The 22,615-nt window shown below is 37.7% G+C and overlaps 1 protein-coding gene across 1 annotated transcript in view; it reads left to right on the top strand.

The window, feature by feature from the left end:
* Positions 1-22,615, top strand: part of ARSB (arylsulfatase B) — a gene marked incomplete at its 5' end in the record, with an annotated part of 67,546 nt that overhangs the window by 26,535 nt on the left and 18,396 nt on the right. Inside the window, 2 exons of the mRNA XM_082497171.1 lie at positions 7,600-7,843; positions 15,686-15,756. Coding sequence (XP_082353297.1) covers positions 7,600-7,843; positions 15,686-15,756 — 315 coding nt within the window. The remainder of the gene's footprint in view (positions 1-7,599; positions 7,844-15,685; positions 15,757-22,615) is intronic.

The following is a 22,615-nucleotide window of genomic DNA, read 5'->3' as shown; positions in this document are numbered from 1 at the left end:
TCTAATTGTATTTGTATGATCCTAGATGCTTAAAATTAAGCTTTCTTCTTACTTTGCCCCTGCAGATGTTTTACTTCAAATGCTTTCTTTGTGCTGTGTTCTGAATAGGATAAAAAAGTGGTTGCATAGTCAAAGACTTTCTTGGCACACAGTATTTGATTTTTCTCTCTTTTTTTTTTTTTTTTTTGACTGTTTCCTAATGGAATACTTCCTTTAAATGTTGATTGGTCATTTCTTGCTCAGTGGATGTATGAGTTACATACATACAGATCTGTTAAACTTTTGAATGGCTGTTTTTAAAAATGAACATAAATATCCCGAAGTTATGTATTTAAATTTATTAACTTCATTATCATAAAATGTTTTGCATGTTGATTTTGTTTTGGTGATATCAAGCACTTTTTGGTCTTTTGTTACTTATTACTAAAATTTATTTATGCAGAATTGTTGTGCTGTGAGATGTACAATGGAAAACAGTCCAGAATACCTATCCTGTTGGATTGTTGTGCTGAAAGAGTTTTTTTTTATTTTATTTTCTATTAAGACTGTTCTTTTTTCTTGTAGGAAACAATTAATTACTGATGTATTTTCCAGAGTTATTGTTGTAAATATTTTCTGTGTTCTTGGATCACTCTTTATTCTACAGATACCAAAACCAATTTTTAAACTTACCGTGATACTTAGGATTACAGTTCTGCCATTGCAACCAAGGTTGAATAATGTGTATCACAAATTTAAACTTTCTTGTTTAACCATCTTCCAAGAATGGAAGGTTTAGATTAAATAGAAGCTAAGGACAGTTTGTGTAAACCCTGCATATTTTTATGAGGTATTCTCACTGTCTAAAACAATTTGCACACTAAATGTAGTCAGCAAGGGTGATTTATTTCTTTTTTTTTTAATAAGAAGACTTATGAGTACCTCCTTATTTGGACTAAGAAAATGCAAAGACTGAAAAGAAATGCTGGAGTAAAAACTGCTTAATAACAGCACCAAATACAGCCCTGGATGAATCTGTGGAGAAATTTGAGGAAGCCCTCTCAGAGGAGCTTGTCTAGAACAATTTGCTAGGCATGTCAACAGGGCCACAGGATGTAGTTCAGTTGTGGTTATAAGAAGAATGCAGCAACCTGAGTGGTCACAAGGGAGACAAAAAAAGGATGCCGTGTTTAAATAAAAAGTTAATTTGCTGTATTATAACTGAAACAAGATCTAGTGTGTTAGAAGAAAATAAGTAGCTATACAGCAAGGCATGCTATTACTTTTGAATAACATAAAAAAAATGCAAATTTATTTTCTGTATTATTTACTATTTTTAGTTTACCCACTTAAGCCCTACATAAGAGCTGGAGAAAAAGCAGTGAGGGAAATTTTTGAAGTGAAGACCAGTTTCTGGCCTATTTGCAGAGAAAATAATACCTCTATTCTAGAGCATTAAGGTGAGGCAACATCAGGAGCAGAAACTGCTAAGATGGTGTGTGCATGTAGTAGGAGTCGCGAAAGGAAGTCACTTGGACCGCTTGTCCACATGGTGAAAGAAGTTAGCGTGTTGTTCATGCGTACTTAGGTGTTCTTTGGAAACTATTCTAACAGTGCTTTTCCCACCATCCAAAAAAATAAAACACAAAGATCTCTTTATAGCTTTTAAAATAAGTTTTTCATTCTACTACATAGGCAATGATTTTTGTGCATACAACTGGCAGAGATTAAGCTTACTTTCTTAGAAAATTGGCCTTATACAGTATTACAGGACATGTTTCCATTTAATTTCTTCTACCAACAATAACTTCCTAGCCCGTTGATCAATTTAAACTGAATTTGTCAGAGGAGTGAACTCTAATGTATGAAGTTTTGACAGATCTATTAATGCGATTAATATTGTCCCTGAGTTCAGTAACCACTGTGGACTTGTCTTAGCAATGAATATGCATGGCCAAGAGGTATTTATGATCCTGGGAAGGACACTTGTCAGGGCTTATTCTTAAGTTAACACTTTTGTCTTTGTGGTTTTTTTTTTTATTGTCTAATGAGATATAAATCCCAAATGAAGCTTTTCCCATAGTTGTGAGTATCTATTGCCGATATGGGTTATCTTCATCATATGAAGCAGCCTGTTGCTTCAGTTCCAGGGTAATTCAGTAAAAAAGTGAGTCCATCTGAAGACTTGAATCCATACATGTTTAATTAGTTATTGCTATCAGAATTGTTTTATTGCTGTTTTTTATTGTCCAGCTGCTCTTCAAAGAGGTTTTAGTCATTAAACTGTTTACTAGTTACATACATCCCACATCACTGCATATGTATACTGCCCTAGTCGAATGTTTGGCAGCTGGCAACTCTTCAGAGAAGTGTTTGGGAGAAACAGAAGGGCCTCTCTGTTTACTTTTGTTTATTGATTCCTTTAAGAACTCCTGCAAAACATCTTTGACAGTTTACAAATTACAGATTTAACAAATTAAACTCTTTCTCATGTACATGAGAATGAATATTAATTACAAAAGCAGATGTTTGTGAGAAGAAAACATGGAGCTTCAGTTTTGAAGGTATATTCAAGATGCTGAAGCTTTACTTTGCTTTTATTTTGCTTATGTTTAAAGGTTTTTAATAAATTAAATAAACATTAAAAAGTGCCCTTCCTCTTCATTACTTTGAACAAAAATCCCACAGTAGGTTGAAAGACAGTCACCTTCTGTTGTACAAAGTGGTTTGTTTTTTTTTTTTTTTAAATAGGTTTTATTCTCTGATTTTCTGTGTGGGAAATGTGTCCTATTTTAATCCAAAATCTTTTGGGAGGGAGGTACTACAGATTTTTGTTGTTTCAACTTGCTCCATTAAAGTATCTTGATGTGGACAGTATGTAAGTACTTTAAGAAAGAGTGAGAAAGTGAGTAGATATAAATAGGTGTATGAGAGTGAAAGAAAGTAGAAATAGTCCTAGAAGAAATTATTTTTTTCTTGAAGGCATATTTGGGTAGTTGCTAGAGTTGTTAGAAAAATACTTAATTTTTTTGCAAATATTTTAGTCAAAACAGAAGGTCTCACTTCAAAATTTTATTTTTGCTATAGCAATGATTGTTATTTATCGAAGATCAACTTTGCCAGTACTTTGAAAAGTATTCAAGGCGTTAGGGTGCTGTGCATGACTATTTTGAAGGCAAAAGTTATTTCATCTGTAGAGCTTTGTATCAATCTATTTTATCAGGATGCAAGTCCCACAGATACATTCATATCGAGAAACTAACATAAAATGTGGTGGTGTTTTGGGTTTGGAAGCACTGCATTGGTTTTGAGAGGAGTTTAGATCTGCTAATTTTGTTAGTATCAGTTCCAATGAAATGATTCAGTGTGGCAGTTTCTTTGTTTGAAGATATATTCAGGTCCTATCAGATTCCTATTCCTTGGATGATGAAGGACAGTGCAAAATTAAAAGAGAATTATGCTACTCACATGAGTCATGTAAACTGGCAGAGAATGATAATGTTAGAGATGAGCCTGGCTTTTGTACCTTGGGACTCTTTTTCACCAATTCCTGAACCTCAGAAATACTTATTGCCCTCAAGAAACTGTTCTGTCCATGACCACGTGGTTCCCTCAGATCTAACCATTGCAGGTTCCCTCCCTGATGCTTACAAGTATTTTCTCTTTAGAATTTTTGCTTTCTCTTCCATAGAAGGAACGATACCTCTTCCCAAATCAGTGCAGCATTTCATTGGTGTCTATGACATAATTACTACATTATACAGCTTTCTCCATCATCAACAAGGCTGATGTTACTTCAAGGGTGCACCAATTTGATCCGAACTACCTTTTAAAACACTCGGGATGCTTCTGCTTCTCTCCTTTATTCTGTCGTTTTGCCATTTACCCTGCATATGTCTTCTGTGCATTTTTTCATCGGTGGTAATGCCTGTTCCAAACTCTGTTTTAGCACATTCTTCTTCCAGCAAGAATGTCTCTCCCCAGTGTTCTCTTTCATTGTCACAAATTTCAACTTGCAGAAGAAAATTCTGTCAGAATGGAATAAAAGCATTTTGATACCCCCCTTCTTAAAATAACACAGAATGATGGGACTGATAAAAATACTGTGAGAAAATAAAGGTAGTGAAACACCTATCAAAGCAAGCCAAACCAAGCAAACAACAAAGCTCTTTAAAGATGTATGATGCTGCCATTTAAGAAAACAAACAAAACTGAATAAATTAGCTAGGTAGTGCTTATGCCAAGTACCATAATTTCTAACTACAGCCTTATTCTCCCCCCTTTCATCCTTTCTTTGGGGATAAGAGCTGGTTTCTTTTATGATTTTTCTAATACATGTAACATGTTGTGGGTACTACTGAAGTCTAATTTATATAGATGTAATTACAAAAAAGATTCTTACAGATAGGAAAAATATGTTCACTATGTTTTCCAGACTATTTCACTATTATTTTTAATGAAAATCATATTCGATGTTTGTCTCCAGGAAAGAGATAATTGAAGTATCATGCTTGGGGGAGGGTAGTGTTTTCAGCTGAAGTAGCAAGGCTGAAGATTTAATAATAATAAATGTTTTAAATCAGGGCCTTTAGTTGTAGGTACCTTGATTCCAAAAGCTTTGCTCTGGAGACTGTCTGCTGAGATTAGGTTATTAGGATGAGTCATGGAGAAAAAACAGTTGCAAAAATGGATGATAAATCATTCAGGAAATATTGTTTTGAAGTACATTTAGACTTGGATATGCAGCCAATGTAGAACATGAAGCAACAATGATCCTATTTGTCTCTTACCTAAGTGGATATTAAGTGTGTGTTTTAAACTACTGGGAGTTTCAGTATGGACTTTGGCATTTGTTCCATATTCAAGATACTTTGCTAAAATAGCGTGAGAAATAGCTTATTTGGGAAAACATGAGAATGGCTGTACTTCCACAGATGAACGGTCCGTGTAGCAAAGCGTCCCCTTGCTACAGCAATACCTGGTAGCACGTGTCTAGGAAGGAGCATTGGGACTCATTGTTGGTGCCTTTCAGCAAATGTTTTGTGAAAACTTTCAAATCTTCAGCAGTTTGTGACTGAAGAAATTCCTGAGACAGAGGTGATGTCTTTTCTTGTAAGAACTATCAACTATTTTTTCATCTTTAACTTCTCCAGTGGCTTTCTGAACCCATGCAAGCTTTTAGCATCAACTGTATATATATCCACAGCTGTATCTTAGGGGAAATGTATCTGAACACACATAGAAGATACCCATTTTGTCTCCTGCTATCTAGACATACCCTCATAGGTAAGACTGACTAGAACTCCAGTTGCACGCCTGTAGTGGTTCTTCATGCCTTTTTTAAGCCATGTCTATACCTCATGCAATCAGTGGCTTCTTGCTTGTTCCCTCCCCCACCTTTGTTATTTAGTGGTTAGCTTTGTATTTCATCAAGACAGAGTCCATTATTATTTTTCATTATTATGTAACTTGCTCCTCTTTAACAAATAGTTGATATTTGAAGTCCTAGATAGTATTTCAGACCATAGGGAAGTAGTTATCGATATGCCGATGTCACACACAAGTTTTTACAGGATATATGTTAGATAGACTCCTTGTCTCAGGGAATTATAATGAAACTGGTATGACATAAATGTCTTCAAGTCAACTACAGAAAGTAAAGAAAAAATAAATATAATAAAGATTTTAGTTTAACCCAGGAAATGCACGCTTTTTCTCTCTGTTCTTCAAAAAGACAGTCTACTTCTATAATTTCCTTGCTACTTTGTTGCTGATATTCAGGACTAAAAAAAGTAATCTCATGTGCTATTATTAAACTGATATGGACAGTAATTAGCTTATGAGACAAAGAAGATATTTAACATACTTAAGATTTGATCCCACTGTACGTCCAAACTGTGCTCTAACATAGTGTAGATAAGATAGCTTCTATTCTAAGGCCACCAAAGGTTAAAACCTACTGAAAGCTCTGTCCTGTGAGTATCACTGACAGGAATTCCTGTTTACACTCAAAGCAGAAGGAATTGTCAAAACTGGTTTTTTTTTTTTGGTTTAGTTTTGTTTTGTTTTGTTTTGTTTTGTAACCAGCGACTGCTTAAATTCTCAGATCTCATTGCTCAACATTGTTGTGTGAGAAATATTGTTAGGTAGTATTTGGTTGCCTGGATTTCATACTGAAGACAGTGAAGCTCTTAATTTATTTATGTTTAACCCAAGAGTGCTGGACACAGCAGCCTTACTGGAAGCTAGTTGGGCCACAGAATGCTTTACACTTTCCAAATGATGCTATTTTTTCCAAGTGCTTCATTTAGCTTAGTCTTCCACTTTTTAATGTTTTTACAAAGACATGCACTACTTTATTCCACAGTAGAACAAAAAGGGTTTTCTGTGTGCAGTAGAAAGCTGTTCACAGTGGGGGTTTACATTGGTCCCTAATTAATGAAACAGAACGGGGATCATTTTGTTCTGTTGTAGTTACAGTGAAGCTCTTCTGTAAGGTGTTGGACATGTACTTCTTGTTTCTTCCCTCAAATGCCTTTTTTTTAATCAGAAAATACAATATAAACATGTCAAATTACACTGAATAGTTCAACAACTACTATCTGAAAGGCTTTTAACCTCATTAAAGTATATAAAAATTATCCTTGAAAGAATTGCCATCAATGACTCTTCCAAGATCATTAAAATAGGTTCGAAGAAAAACAACTTTACAACAGTACTAAAAGTAACATCAAAGAATCAGTAATTCTGTTAACTTCAGGAATCTAGATTTTATTTTGAATGTGGAAGCTTGGTGAGAGAGAGTTTAAAAAGAGTTACATGAGCTATCTCTAATTTATGTAGATATTTCTGACTTACTGTAGTCACAGTTCAACTTTTTCTGTAACCATCTTATATGTTGTTCTCGCCAAACACAATAAATTCAGTATATTTTTAAATTTCTTCAATTATTTTAACTTGTTTCTACTCTTTGTTAGGGCTTTCTTCTTCTGCCTGAAAAACTGTTTTGTGTGACATTACAAATCTATGTGTGTGCCTAAAAATCTAGGGGAAAAAAATGGTTCTAAACTAGGAATACAGGTATTGTCCTGGCACTGGAATAACAGTTTTCCACTACTGAATAACAGTTTTCCATTTTAGGTATAACTTAATGCTTTGGAAAACAGTGTATTCCGAGTACTAATGATGGCATTGATAGCAACTCTTCTGGTGGTCTTTAAAGTAGTTGTAAATACATTTTTAAAGTCTTTGATTCTGGAAGGTTTGGATTTCTAATGGTATTTAGAATCAATGTCAGAGGTTGCTCTCAACAAAGTCTTTCTAAATCATTGGCTTGTAGTATGGTATAATTCCTGCCTAGCAATAACGTTTCATTGTAATAATTTGTAAGACTCTGGTGAGAATTCACTGGTGAGAACTCCGTGATTCCATGAATTAACTTACATTTGTGACATGCTCTGAACACACGATATTATATGACCACTGAACAGCACTATGTGAGTACTTGCATGACATGCCTATATTGTGAAACTGTTTTTTCAAATGGATTAATGAATGTTGTGTGAAGGATTGTTCTGTTTCTTTCTTACCAATAATTCCTTTTCATTACTTGTTTTCCAGATAATGGAGGGCAGACTATGGCAGGTGGAAATAACTGGCCGCTGAGGGGAAGAAAATGGACCCTCTGGGAAGGAGGAGTGAGAGGAGTAGGCTTTGTTGCAAGTCCTTTACTGAAACGAAAAGGCGTCGAAAGTCATGAACTCATCCATATCTCTGACTGGCTGCCAACGCTGGTGCACCTTGCTGGAGGACATACCAATGGCACTAAGCCTTTGGACGGCTTTGATGTTTGGAAAGTTATCAGGTAACTCGCATGTCAAATCACCGAGTCAGCATTCTGGTATGAGAAAAATTTAATCAGCCCAGACAACAGAGCTGGAACTGGGGGGGGTGGGGGGGTGGAATATTGCGTGTTCCTTTTCCTAAATAAAGAGAAGGTGTAAGTGCAGTTAACTTTCCTATCCATGAGAGAATTATGCAGGTTGCAAATTAATCCTGGTCACAGGTGCAAAACCTCCACGCACCTTTAACTTGGTATGTTGAATTTATCAGTGTGGATGCAGCAATGCATAAACGTGGAATACTTTTTCAAGAACGCTCTGTGATCCAGAAGTGCCTTAACTGATTTTGCACAGCATGGAGTACAAGGTAGTAAATTTTGTGGACCTTGCCCTACTCTCTACAGAGCCCAGTTGGGTGTCTCTGCAGAAATGAACATGTGGGAAACCTATGGAGATGTTAAACTCACTGAGCATGGATTCCACTTTGGTGGTTTGTTAGCTCAGTGCAGGACCTGTCAGGCTGGCTCCAAGTGTGACCATATGAAGAGGTCTGTATCGTGCTCTCCAGTGTCTCAGAAAGCTTGGGAGGTTGAGTACAGAAGTAGACTTGACTTGGTTCCTGAGAGGTCGTAATGTGGTGCCCGATTAAGGAAGCTGGAGCACTCAGGAGCACAGTGCAGCCATGATTAGATGGCTGGAAAAAAAAGGCAGCTTAGCTCCAGTTGGCACTGAGACCAAGCTAATGACTTTTACTGGTCTCTCTCTGACTCCGTGCACCTCTTATGCTGTCTGGATTAACTGGGATATCCTGAACACCATTAGTTCAGATAATGGAGGGTCTTCTGTGCAGCGAAAGAAAAATGAGCTAAATCGCATATATTTTTCCTCTGGAAAAGAATAATAAAAGTGGTATCACAAATGCTGGATACTGGAGGCTCTGGGCATATCTGAATATGTGCTTATTATTGCTGTTGTTGGGCTCAGCAGAGTCAGTAGCATAAAATGTAAAAGAATAAATGAAATAGACATTATCTGGTAAAGGTGATTTTTTTCACTAGAACAAACCGGCAAAAGAAACTCTGATGTTTGCCCTTTGTGGTATCTTCAATACAGACTTATATTCAGTCAGTCCTTCCTCTTGCAAAGCTTTTCTTTTATTCTAATGTTATTTTATTCTACTAAAATGGATTACCAAGTCCTCAAAACCTGAGTTTCTGCAGAATTTTAAACTCTTGTGAGCAACCCTTAGCTTTGCAAAAATTGCATGGTAACACTGGTTTAAATACCTTTGCAAAAATTGCATGATTTAAATTCCTTTGTTTCTCCCTCTTCTGTGCTGCATGTAATGTATTCATTGATGGGGCTAAATCCTATTGTCTACATTCTTAGAAGTTATATTTGTTTTAGTTGGTCTTTGAATATAGTTGTAATTCGCATAGGAATCATTTAGGATGGAAAGTTTAACACTGCTAAAGCAGAATAAAAGGACTAGCAATTCTATTTCCTACATGCCATTCATCTGAGAACTAGTATTTTGTTTCCTTTGATAGTCTTTATTACGTTTTTATAGCAGCCAGATGATATTCTATTATGTGTGTTATAAACTTTTGTCCCCTTCTAAAGGTTCCCACCCCAGCTTGCAGGAGAAATGTAGGTATTTTCTGCAATTTTCGACATAGGGCATTACGATAAATGCTGATTTTTGTGTGTCTTAGCAGGAGTTAGTTCCTAAACAAGCGTGAGCAGCAAGTGTTTGGGTTAGGGATTGAAACGAGAAATTGAGGGTTAAAGCAGGCAGAGCTGAACCCATCTACCTGTCCCTGGTTAGCCATATATAGACCTTGAAATTAAAGAAAAAAAAAACAAGCCCAAACACCCCCCTTTCCCCCCCCGCCCTATATCTTGAGTTCAGAATTGTTTTTCTGTACCTTTAGTAGGATTACCTGTTTTGAAACTGCTAAGATTGATTCCTTTCTTAGTGCTGCCTCTGTTTCTGAGGAGCTACAGGGTAGTTTTCTGTACTATCTGGAGTTTGCGGAGAGCTCATGGCCTTGCGCCCAGGTGCGCTGTATGGCTCTCTTCCAAGTGGAAGAAGATAAGGATGTGTATAATTGAGGCCAGGGACCGTTAACTGCCAGGAAGGAATGGAGACTCCTGTCCAGCCAGAGACAGTAAAATGTTTTACATGCCGAAGTTACTGTGGGAAGAATTAGCATCAGCAAGATCCTGGGGTACTCCTAACCTGTAGATGTTTCTTCCAGCTACCAGCAGAATTCCTGCCTAATTCAGGTCCAGTTTCAACTAGGTATTCTTTGTCATGGACTGATCTGCTCAGATCAGGTTACTTCCACAGGAAAGTCACACTTGGGGAAGGATAGGTATGGCTGCGCATCCCCTGCACGCTCCTGGCACTTGAATCCTGTCTCTTCGTGGAGGAGCTCCATGCAATGTTTACTGGCACTGCTAGGGAATAGGTGACCTCCAATATTTTCAGTAGTGCCAAACAGAGGGCCTCTGTCCAGAGGGGGTAAAAAGGCAGTTTTTGTGAACCGTTAGGCTGCTCTTTGGCTGACCTTGCAGCCAAAATGTCAAATTTCACATGATTTTCCCATGTAATCAGGAGAAATGAGTGTATTAAATTTCATGATCATAACTCAAAAGGTCACTTGAATATTGGATAGCATACAATGAAGGCACAGTGCCCTTTTGGTGACATCTGATGGAAAGTTCAAATGTGTTGGTCATAATGAGTGAAATTAGATTTTGCCAAGATTCAACCTCATTTGAAAAAAGTAAATGAATTGCCAATCACTGTGTTACATCTGTATTTTTTTCAGCCCAGTTCAATTCAAGTAGCTCCATATGCTTCTTGGGGGTTTGAGTTTTTAGGTGGGGGGGGGTTTGGTGCACTTTAATCCTAAGACTACTTTTTCTTATGTATCTAATCAGAGGGAAAAAGGTTATAAATTTGGAACCTTGATTTAGATATTCAAAAGAATATATGAGACAATGCAGATACTCTCAAAAGTCACAAAAATATTGCATCCATTCCATTATCTGTCTGGTCTCTGTGTAAAAATAGTCAGTTTTCAAAGGATGTGTTCTTAATGTGATATTTATATAATAGATAAAAATAATACAATTCTGAAAATAACTACATATGAATATCTATATTTCAATATAGATATTCATATAAATAATATAGAAATTAGATATAAATTTTGAAATCCTAGATATAAATTCTGAAATCCTGCACCAAAATGAACTTTCTGTAAAGATTTTAAGATGATTGGTAGTCCAAATTAGGAATTGCCTTAACGTGACATCTGCTAATATTAAGTTCTTGTAGTAAATAGAAGTGCTGAGACCCACACGTATATACAACTGTTCATTTCATGCCTCCTTTACTTAACTTTGACTTGAAGAACCAGAAGAAAGTTAATGGCTATGAGCAATTGGCATGAAAAGATAAAGTTCAGGAGCACATGTTTCTTGTGGACAAAAATATCTTCTTTTGCGTCCTTTTTAGCTAGCTATACTTTATGTTTCTTTCATGCAGTGCAGGAAACTGAGGAAATAGAAGGTTCTTGTTTTCACTGTTTGGACTTATTTTCTTAGGTAAAAATTTGCATGCTACTTAACAGCTCTTTGACGGGGACTTTGAACTCAAGAGCTTGTCTGCTCTTCCTAAGCTGATCTGCTGACCCCGTGGTGTAGGAAATAATGTTCCAACACTGTATCAATGAGGAACCTAATGGAAGAGGAAAGTGATGTTATTTAAAATAGAAACTGAAATAAAGCAGATTGTGCTCTCGCTCTCACAGTTTGGGGCTCTGGCTCACCGAAGGGTGTGTGTCTCAGAAGTCTGCCCAGCAGACAGGCACCAAGGCAGGGGTTTTCAAGCCATGCATCTGGCAGCCAGGCATCACGGTGCTTGTGACCATATGTTAGGCCCAGGATCTGTTGTGATGGTGCAGAGTTTCGGGAACGCCAACTATCAAGTCCTTCTAACATCTTCTGTGTTCTTCTTAGGTTGGTGACCATGCACAGGTTCTGGTTATGCCTTTTTGTACCCTTTTGGTGGTGCTTCTCCATCCTGTCTGACCTCTGTGAGTCACCAGGTGCCATCACTGCTGTGTTTCCCTATCTCCCTGTCATGTGAAACTGATCTAGATGTGTTGGGGTCTTGCTGACATGCTGATCTGCGTGTCATTAACACAGGCTGTTATAAGAGCCCTTTCCCTGCTTATCTGTTGGTGCTGTTGTCTCCACACGCAGGTCTTCCCAGTCTTTCTCCATCCATACCAATCCTGCCTACAGTTTTCTACAGTACAAGATAGGAGGCCACCAAAAAAACTTTTCCATCCAAATATTTGTTGCAGCGTGTCTGCGGGACGGTAGTTCCTAAGTTTGATTGCACTTTTCTAATACTTAAGATTACCATGGGTAGCACTACAATATAGCTGGAACCTCTAAAACCATGCATGTACGTGTTAGAAATTATATCTAAAAATACAGGATAATATCACTAATATATTTTACAAAAATAGTAACTGAGAATACCAAGAAAAATAAATGGAAAACAACACTAAAATTCAAGTAGTCAAGGAATCTAAACTGTACTGCATGTTTCCAAGCAAGTATCTCAAAAGGCACTTGCATTTCTAAGAAACATCTGTTCTCCAGATGCTTGCTACTCTATTGAAATAGACACAAGGCAAAATAATTTTACTTATGTAGAAGTTTGCCCTGGTCAATACATTGTTTTGATATATTTTGATTTTCAGTACTGAGTATCTAGTATGTCTGTGCTCAGGAAAAATATTTTATTTTGCATTAGCAAGGAAATGGAAAACCAAATGGTAGAGCACATGAAGCAGTGTGATAGGCTCTGAGAGATTCAGGATAAAATGCAGTCAAAATATCAGTATTTCTTCAAAGCTTGTTAGCAAGCATAGCTTTTCAAGTTTTACTCATACATTTTGCAGGATGAGTTTCAGTTTTAGATTTTTATAATGTTGGAAATACCAGAATTGACTAGGTGAAGTAAATGAAACAAGATCAGCTTGAATTCTTGTGTCCCAAATCATTACATTCATTTGAGGAATTAAACACCTGTTTGAAAAAAAATTTCATTATTGTGGTATAAATTAATGCTGAAGAAAGAGCAATGTAAAGCTGAGACTAATGTTTATTTCCAGCGTATCTGAAATACAATTATTTTAGGAAAGCGTGTACAGATATGACCCAGAGTAATACAATATATGGCAAGGTTATAAAGGCTCAGATTTTGCTGAGTGACACTGAGGATGTTTTTGTGCAAGACAAACATATTTACCCTGAAAAACCTTGGATTCCTTCCCAAGGACACCTTCTGCCTATTTAGCAACAACAACAACAACAAAAATGAAAGGTCACATGTAAATGTTTGTTCATATTCACTACGGATTAATAGATCTTTCTGTTTGTTTAAAAAAAATTTGCAAAGCAGAAGACAGAGCGATGTTTTCAGAATAAACTAGCTGATTCTCATACCAACTCTGAACTTAGTCTGCATGTTTTCAGCAAGATGTCTTTACATAGAGGACTTTTTTGGGAAACAATACCTTTTAACTGCTTAATTAAATAGTCAGTCAGACATGGTGGAATAATAACCAGACAAAAGAAAAAGTTCCTTATTTTCAGGGAGAGGCGCAATATATTAAAATATTGGAGTCTAAAAATAAGTATACTAAAATCAGAGCATTGTAAGATACGGTTACACTGGAAGCTACTAAAAGACAAAGGCAGGATTCCCTAGAGAATCTTACTGCTTTCTTATTCTGGCTCTGTTGGCTAGACTATGTTGCTGGTGCAAAATAGCCTTGGCAGAACATCTGCCAAGGTGAACTTGTTGTTGAGGCTGTGTCTTTTGAGAGAACGAAGGTCAGCGTGGAGCTGCATAAATGGGAAGGAGGACAGAGTTTAGGTACAGGGAAAGGGAACCCTGCCACAAGTGTAAATTCTCTACTTCAAGGCGTTGCTTCTGTCTTCCTGATACCCTTTTTTGTCAGCTAGTCACTTTCTTCGGTGTACAATGCCATCTTCTTTTCTATGGCTATTGTTTTGCGAATAATGTATGCTGGTTATAAACCTCCATTTTGTGTGCAACAGAATTACCGGAATAACACCCAAACTGAGTGAGCAGTTCAGTGCCAGCTGATGTGCTACAGAGCTTAATAGAGCAATGCCATAAGCTTCAGGGAGTATATCTCACGATTATATATAAACCACAGTTCCAAGTTACTAATACCAATATTCTAGCCCAGAAAAAAATGGATTCAATAGAAATTACAACTGCATCGTGCAAAACTTAAATGAATGCAGGTGTAATCTTTATATTTTTTGTTCTTTCTACCTGCTGTGCAATAACATTAGTAGCCATGTTTACTATACAGTATCCTTCAGATTAAAGGCCATAAATGAAATTACCTTTAATAACACGATAGTAGTACTAGTCTGCTTGAACAGCATGAATATCCTCGGTTCTGACTTTCTGCTTACATGACACTGTATGAATATTGGATGCATAAATAAGAGAGCACATAGGATTAAGTTACTTCTTTCTTCTGCATTTGACTCTGGTGGAAGATACTAGATTACTTAGCATAATTCTGGTGTTTGCTTTCTTTCAAAAGGATGCTAAAAAATGTAGATACAGCTCAGAAACTCCCCAAGCAGTTACTGCAGAGTCATTCATGTGCTATAAATTCGCATCCTAGTTTAACTTTGTGGCGGTTTTTATATACTAATGCTGTAGGTTAATTATTGTACTTCCTCAGTATTAATACCAAAGCTGTATTATCTCAATACATTTAATCTTTCGTCCAATCCTCCTAGTTAATGTTGTACTTATTCAAAATGTGTAGTGTCCAGAAATTGTTTTAGAAATGGAATAGAACAATATTAATTTTAGTTAGTTGTTATTGAAAATTTTAAATTACAGGCAAATATTGTTTAATTATACAGCTTATATATTAAAATAATAGCCATTTTGAGGTTTCCACTAAGTTTTATGTCACCTGAATTTTTTTTATTCATAGTGTTAAGTGGTTTAGGGGCCCTCGTTGAATTTTTAAGTCTTACGATGAAGTTCCTTAATAGAAAGAAAACAATTTAAGTTATTTGGAAGTGTCTAAAAAGCTGTCAAATTATAAAATAATGTTGTACCATGTTGTAGCCAGGGTTCTTTCTAATTATGTCTTCCTACCCATGTTGCCCTTCCTAAGTAGTAAATTTCTTTTTCTCAGTTTAGGACTGGGTTTTACTTAACTCAGAAAATTTATTGGTAAGTTTGGAGACTCATTCCATGCCATCCCTGTGTATCCAATGACTAGAAAAAGAAGGATGATTTTTTTTCTCTGCAAGAAGGTTCAGAGTATCTAAATAATCCTTGTGACCTCAGTTACAAATTGAAGGCGTTTTTTCTGAGGGGTTGGCAATGCCCCTAGTGTTTTTTAAGGCACCCAGCCAAAATGCTTTCAGCATTCGTTCAGGTATGCAGATAGCATAGCAAGTGCCATGCCAGCTTACACTGTGTGATTTGATTTTTAAAGGTGATTGTTGTAAAACCCTGGTTTGGTAGGGCCAGTTCTGTACTCTGTAAACTTGTGAATAATCCCGGTAAACACCAGTGAAGTCAGGGGAGAGTGACAGGGGCAAAAGCTGTTGCTACTGGGCTGGAAAAGAGCATTTGGATTAAAGTTGATAGCAATTGGTTATGAGCTCATTCTGTATTAGGATGACAAAAAGCCTTAAAATAAATCATGCAGAATCCTAATGAGCTGTAAAAGGAAATTAACGTGTCCTTTTGAAATCTCTCCTAGTGAAGGAAGACCTTCCCCCAGAGTGGAACTGCTGCATAACATAGACCCCTTGTTTGTGGATGACTTCCCATGTGAGTATGCTGCTGATTGTTCGAGAATTATTAATCATACAGTTTATCTTCTGAACACTCCTTGTTTTCCTTAATTGAAGTATTTCCTGCTAGGTGCAACAAAATAGAGTAGGATGCCTTCTGCTTTTAAGTAAATAGCTTTAAAATACAAAGGCGTCATCCCCCAGGTGCTGTAAGTACTTACTGAATCACGACCAACGCATGCTTCCTATTTCAGAGGGCTCTGAAGCACTGCTGAGTAATGAGTAAAATACTTTGGGACATGGAAATGTTGAGGAGCAGCCGTGTGCCTGAGGTGCACAGTGAGGCACACTGCCAAGAAAACCCTACCAAACTCTGTCTTCAGTGCTCCAGGCTGGCAGGTAGCTCCCAATGAACTGCTCACGCTAGCACATCTTGATACGTCCATATAATATGACCTTGCAAATGGAAAACCTGAGTCTGTGGGAAGCTGAGAAGTTCCAAGTGTTGTGATTGCTTTTGTTCCATAATCACATGGGTTGGATCTTTAATGCCATAATCACATGAATTGGAGCTTAAGTTTGCCATTTCTATAGCTCTTTAAGCACCGTCTGTTTTATGATTCAACATTATTAGTTTGCTAAGGACTACAAAGTTTTCAAGCAGCGTTTTTTTTTCATGCAGAACATTGGAACAGGTCCTTTCCAGTGTTTTTACAGCATTTCTGTATTTCATTAAATAAAGAAGTAAATCCAGGGAGAGGAAAAGTAGTGCAGTGGGGACAGTGATCTGTTGCCTCCAAGACAGATACATGTTGTGCTGTAGGAACTGTATGGAGAGGGGTAACGTGGCCTTCTGCAATGCCTGTCTAGTGCTGGCTGGATGGCACTGCCTGCAGATAATTCCTACATAATGAGGGAGTTAAGGTGTAGCTACTCCGATTTCCCTTCAAAGGATGTTCAGTGAGTTGTAGCATTCCTGTACAATCTTGTGCCCTGATGTGGTATTCTCAGGCATACTTCAGAGACCATCTTTTCCTTGTGAGAACTGCCGGGACTGAGTTCATTGGAGGTGTTTGAGTAGACAGATTCCTGATGTAAATAGAAAAGAGAAGAGCAGAGGAGTCTAAGCTCAGGAAATACTTCCCTGGGTTGCTTCTGTGATGGCATACTCTGATGATACTTCACTGTTTGCTACTTGTAGCGTGTCCTTACTTTTTGTGTGTATTGAGCAAGATGTGGGCAGGGAGCGGGACAGGTGGGCAGAAGCTATAGTAAGTGCACCTTTTATGCTGGACGAGATGTGACTTTTAAGCGTCATGAACAGAGGAAGGTGTATGCGTGCCTGTAAATTTACTATGTTTTTATGTACCTTTCAAAACTGGACTCTTTAAAAACAAAAATGTAACTTTTCACCCACATGTCCTTATGTGCCATATAGGGCTTTCCTGTCTCTTCTTAGCAAAGGCCTATAATTTTGGCAAGTTACTTTGTGCCACCTTTTTTACTTTCTCCCTTAATTGCACTTTTGATCAGGAACAGGTAGAGTTGACCTCCAGATTAGTATACCTTACATTTTCCCTAGTTTTGATTTTATGATACCATTCTTAAAGGTTAGTAATTGTACTTCTGGTAGGTTTGACAAGATCATGGAATCACGGAATTTTCAGAGTTGGAAGGGACCTCTAGAGATCATCTAGTCCAACTCCCCTGCCAAAGCAGGATCGCCCAGAGCACATTACTCAGGACTGCATCCAGGCGGGTCTTGAAAATCTCCAGGGAAGGGGACTCCACAACCTCCCTGGGCAGCCTGTGCCAGTGCTCTCTCACCCTCACCGTAAAGAACTGTTTCCGTGTATTTGAACAGAACTTCCTGTGTTCTAACTTGTGCCCATTGCCCCTCGTCCTGTTACTTGGAACCATTGAGAAGAGCCTGGCTCCATCCTCCTTCAACCCACCCTTTAGATACTTGTATGCCATAATAAGGTCTCCCCTCAGCCTTCTCTTCTCCAGGCTAAAGAGTCCCAGCTCTCTCAGCCTTTCCTCATAAGGGAGATGCTCCAAGCCCTTAATCATCTTAGTATCATTGTTATTCATGACAAAATACACATTAACCTGTGCTTTTTTAGATCAGCGTTCTTTTAATTAGCATACTATTTCTAATGCAACAGAGCATTTTAATTTATAGTCCATTGTTGGGTACAAGAAATCCAGCTTTCTTTGTACTCCATCTATTGTCATAACATGCTCAATTTCTTATAAGTTAACTGGAAGCTGGAATGGTTTTGTGTTTTGCAGGGTGAGTCACTATATTATTTATGATTCTGTTTTTGACACAGCTAATGTAATTATGCTTTGTCATATAAGGATTAAAGTCTCTATTTATCAACCTGAGTTATTAGGAGTAACTGTATATGCATATAACTCAGCTGATTTCTACTTAGTGTCTCTTTTTCATTTGTGCAAACTGAGTAGTAAGTTTAGAATTAAGATCCAGATAAGTTATGTTGGTGTCTCTGTTATGGATAGGTTAGGGAGACGCAAAGCTTGAAATATGTAAGTACTTTCATATTTTCAGCAACCATGGCTCTCTTCATGTTGTTTTTTTTTTAAAAAAGCATCTTAAAATAAACTGCCCATACAATCTTCCTGTCACCAAGGTGATAAACTGTGTGTCACTCAGGAGTCTTGCTCTTTCCTTGACTGTTTATTTTTCCCTTGTCCTGACTGTTTTGAGATCAGAGTACTCTTTTGCTTTTTTTGCTGGGTTCTTTCTCACCTCTTGTGTAGTCTCTGGCCTTCTTTATGCCCATCTTGCCCTTGCCCTAGTCCATGTAAAAATTACATCACCTAAATCACCTTGTGTAAGATGAATTAGTCATATTATATTAATATTTTCTCTTTTTTTGTAGAAATTGAATTAGAATGTAAAATAATGACTGGAAGATACAGATTAGCCAAATCTTTGGGTTTGCAGAGTACTGTGGAAGAGCAAAGAGGAAATTAAATCTCAAGATACTGTTAAACATAACCAAAAAAACTTTCAGGATGTTGTATAGAATCGGGGAAGTTCTGATCATAATATTATTAAGGAGCAGACACTGTACTGTTGTTGTGCACACACAGGGCATTAAGTTATTGTTGCACTTGCACCACTGCAGGTTCAGTGCTCCTAAACACTTAAGTAGTTTTGCATACAATGTATATATATATGTATATATATTTTATGTAATGGATGCATTTATCTTCATGTCTGTCTGAATAAACTGATACTATACATTTTTAGTATCACAAATGATGGGATGTCTCATCTAATTCATTAAATTTTTTTTGACTGAAATAGAAAAACTGAGCTTTGTTCTGTTCAGATTGTTTACACCAAATAAGCATTCCTCCAGGGTAGAATTTATGCAAAAGACGTTAATCAACTTAGTGTCAACTCAACTGTTACAGCCAAGTATTCAACAGAATGTTAAGTTAAAGGTAGGACATGCTATCTCGATTACAGAGTTAACTACATCTTTGCTGCTGTGGTCTGTTAGAACTGACCTTAACCTGCCTGTTTACCACTCATGGGGTAACATCATATAACTTTTCAAATGCTCCGACTGAGAACTGTTTTCGAACCTCTGGGCATCAGCCAGGGTTACTCCAGCAGATCTGATGAATCTACTGATCGCCATCTTCTTATATTTTTCAGGAGCTCATGGCTAGTGGTAAATACTATAGCCCTACAGTAGACTTGTATCAAAGTACTGTACTTCTATTATTAATACTGAACAGGAAAAGAGGGGAAACACTGTAAACTAGTTTGTCTGCAATTCTGTTTTACAAAAAAACGCTGACAGGTCTTACTTCACTGACTCTCTCAAGTAATCTTCTCTCTCAGAGGGCAGACTTTCTTCGTGCAAGAATAAACCTTTCCAGTGGTCTGAAACATACTGCAGTGTTTTAGACTGTAATTCCTCATTTGTCATCTTCAGTGCTAATAAAGGTGTTCCTGGCCCTTGCGGCAGACTTCGCCCTCAGGCTCCCTCTGACCTGCGGCAGCCCAGTGGAGTGGTCGGGGTTAAAAATCTTTTCTGTCACTGAACTGATCTGGTTTGCAATGCAGACCTACAACAATTTCGGTCGTGTAATGGAGGAGGTAGTGGAATGAAAAACTAGAGTGGAATCACCAAAAACTAGGATGAGGAGAGGGGTGGGTTACAGTCTTTGTAGCAAAGCCAGTCTGGTGGTGAACTATTGCTAAGATAGCCAGCCTGTCCTCTCCCTTTCTCCCATCCTTTCCTCCTTCCCTTGGGTTGGATCTGGAAATCACATGGTGGCAAGATGAGTCTTCTGCCAGATAAGCCTTCAGACTATTCTGGGAAAGAGGAAAAATTTCTACCACATCAGCCAGCTGAATCAATTTGCCCTGTAGCCGTATGACTGGGAGCAGGGTGGGGAGTGTGTGGTTGGTGGCAGATAGAGGGACTGGCCGCAGGACCCAGCAGCTAGGATCAGCACAGGCCACCGGGGAACCTCAGCCAGAGGCAGTAGTTTCATGGAGTTTAAGCTTGCGGAGGTCGCTGCTGCTACCAAAGAGGAAATCCTGCCTCCCACAGCGCTTCACCACCATCCCCCTCTCTCATGGGTCACCAAAGCCACTCGCAGAGCCAGGCTATGAACGAGGTCAGGATATTGGTTCAGATTTTGATAGCCTTTTTTTTTTTTTTCCTTCGGGTGTTTGTTATACATATAGCCACACGCTCATTTTGGCACAAAGGATGGGACTAGAAGGAACTTCGGGGGCCAAGTGAGACTGATTCTGTTCACTATGAAATTAAACCCTGAGATACCTCCAGGGACTGATCCAACTTGCTAGTCTGGTTTTCCTCTGTCAGGTTGAAAGGTTGTGGGGTTGGAAGTGGGCAGGCAGAGGGAGGGCCAACCCTCCTAGCACTGTCTATCTGCTCCTGGAGACAAGAGCCTCAGGGGGAAGGAGTGGGGAACCACACCTTCTGGTTGAACCTTGCTGTGCTAAACCAGTCTGGTGAGCTCTGCAGGTGGAGCTGGACCCAGGCTCCTCAGAGGTGGTTGGTCCTCTTCCTCCTTGCTAAAAGCCATAGCTTTTGTCTTTCTGGTTGTTTCTTCATCACTCTGTTGATTATTTTCAAAAGTCATGAATATAGGTCTCCATCGCTTGGTATCAGTGTAGATTTATAATTTATTAGAGAGTGTGCAGCTACATAAAAGCAGGACGTTGGTATGAAACATCCACTGTCTTCCAGGTTTGGGTCTGAAACATTCACATTTTCTGCTAGTTTTAAGAGTTTGGTAGTAAAATAGGAAAATTAAAAACAGAAAGCTAAAATTGTGTTGAAAGAGAGTATAATTTTCTCTGTAATGTGTAGGTTAAGACAGTGCAAATAAAATGCATAAAGTAACTTAAAAGTTGCATAAATCAAGAATCTGATTTGCATGTGTTGGAAGGGAAAAAAAAAAAAAAAAGACCAAAATTGTTTTTCCCCATTTTGTGACTTTGTCTTTAAAAAAAAAAAGGCCAAGTTGTTGATGGTTTGGCAGCTATGCGGGTGACGTCAGCTCTTCCATTGTGAAAGATCTGCTTTCTTTTAGACAGCCTTATGGCATTTCATCAAGTTTTGGTGATTCAGCTGAATTAAAAACCAACTGGATTTAAGTCTAAATTCCCCTAACTGCTAAACCAAACATATTTCTGACCACACAGTCATTGCTAGATGCCCTGTCTTGAAGCAATATTGAAACTTTATATCCCACAGAAGGCAATCTTATTTTGAGAATCAGGTCTAAATGACATGGTGAAAGGAAATGTACCCTTTAATTCAGAGTTGTTAATCAGAATCTCTCGGTGCACACTGTATTATTTTTTAGTCTGACTTGCTAAATTTATTAATGAATTTAGTGAATTTCACAAAGTCTTGTAGACTACATGTGTAGCATCACTTTCTCTTCAAAAATAATTTGAATTTCTTTAAATTAGAAAGATGTATTCAAAATAAATATGTTGTTGGGTGGGGCTGTTTTAGGCTGAAAAAACTTTTACCTTCATTTAAAATTCCAGACTTAACCATAAACTAAAACTTCAAAGGCATAATAAAATTGTAGGCTACTAATTGTAGTGAATTTATTTTGAAGATACCTATTCAGAGAGGCAGACATCCAAGACAGACAACTTGTAAAAACATTCTGTGATTTTTCTCCAAACTTTTATTTGCCTTAAGCAAAATTAATCAAGCTTTACATCGCTGTCCTTGACATTTGAAGAAATGTATTATCTCATATATTGCGTTATTAATTGCCAAAATAAATGATTGCTTATAAGGGGCTAGATCTACTGTATGTAGAATGAACATATGATATATTACAATAAAGAAACCATTTCAGTTGTGGGACTGATGTATCATTCATGGGCATTAAAATTGCATTATAATGGCTGTAGCATTATATATTATATCCACACATATACCAAAATGATTCGTCTTGATTAAGAAATAGACATTCTAGGCTCCTTTAGGCCCCATTTATTAACTTTTGCCCAGGTGAAAGATGATTCCTGAGACTTTGCAGGCCAGAAGCGATTTCTTTCCCAGTTTTATTACTGATGATCTAGCTGGTTTAGAATTATTTAAAAAAAAAAAAAAAAAGTGAAAAAACAATACTGGGTAATGGTGTTATTCACTAGCAGCAGAAGACTTAGGTATGCATGGATGAGTGTGCCGCATGGGCTTTGAATGGAATAAATATATTCCGTGTCTGTTCCAGGCTAAGATCCGGAATCCAGTCTTGGAGCCAAAAATGTGCAGAAAAGTGACCGGTATGGTTAACTGACTGAGTTTACATAGTGACAGCTGGAATGGGAAAATGGTCAAGAATGG

The sequence above is a fragment of the Vanellus vanellus genome (assembly GCF_965231255.1).
Source record: "Vanellus vanellus genome assembly, chromosome: Z".
Taxonomy (NCBI): Eukaryota; Metazoa; Chordata; class Aves; order Charadriiformes; family Charadriidae; genus Vanellus; species Vanellus vanellus.
Note: the sequence above shows the minus strand (reverse complement) of the source record. Positions and strands in the feature narration are given on the sequence as shown.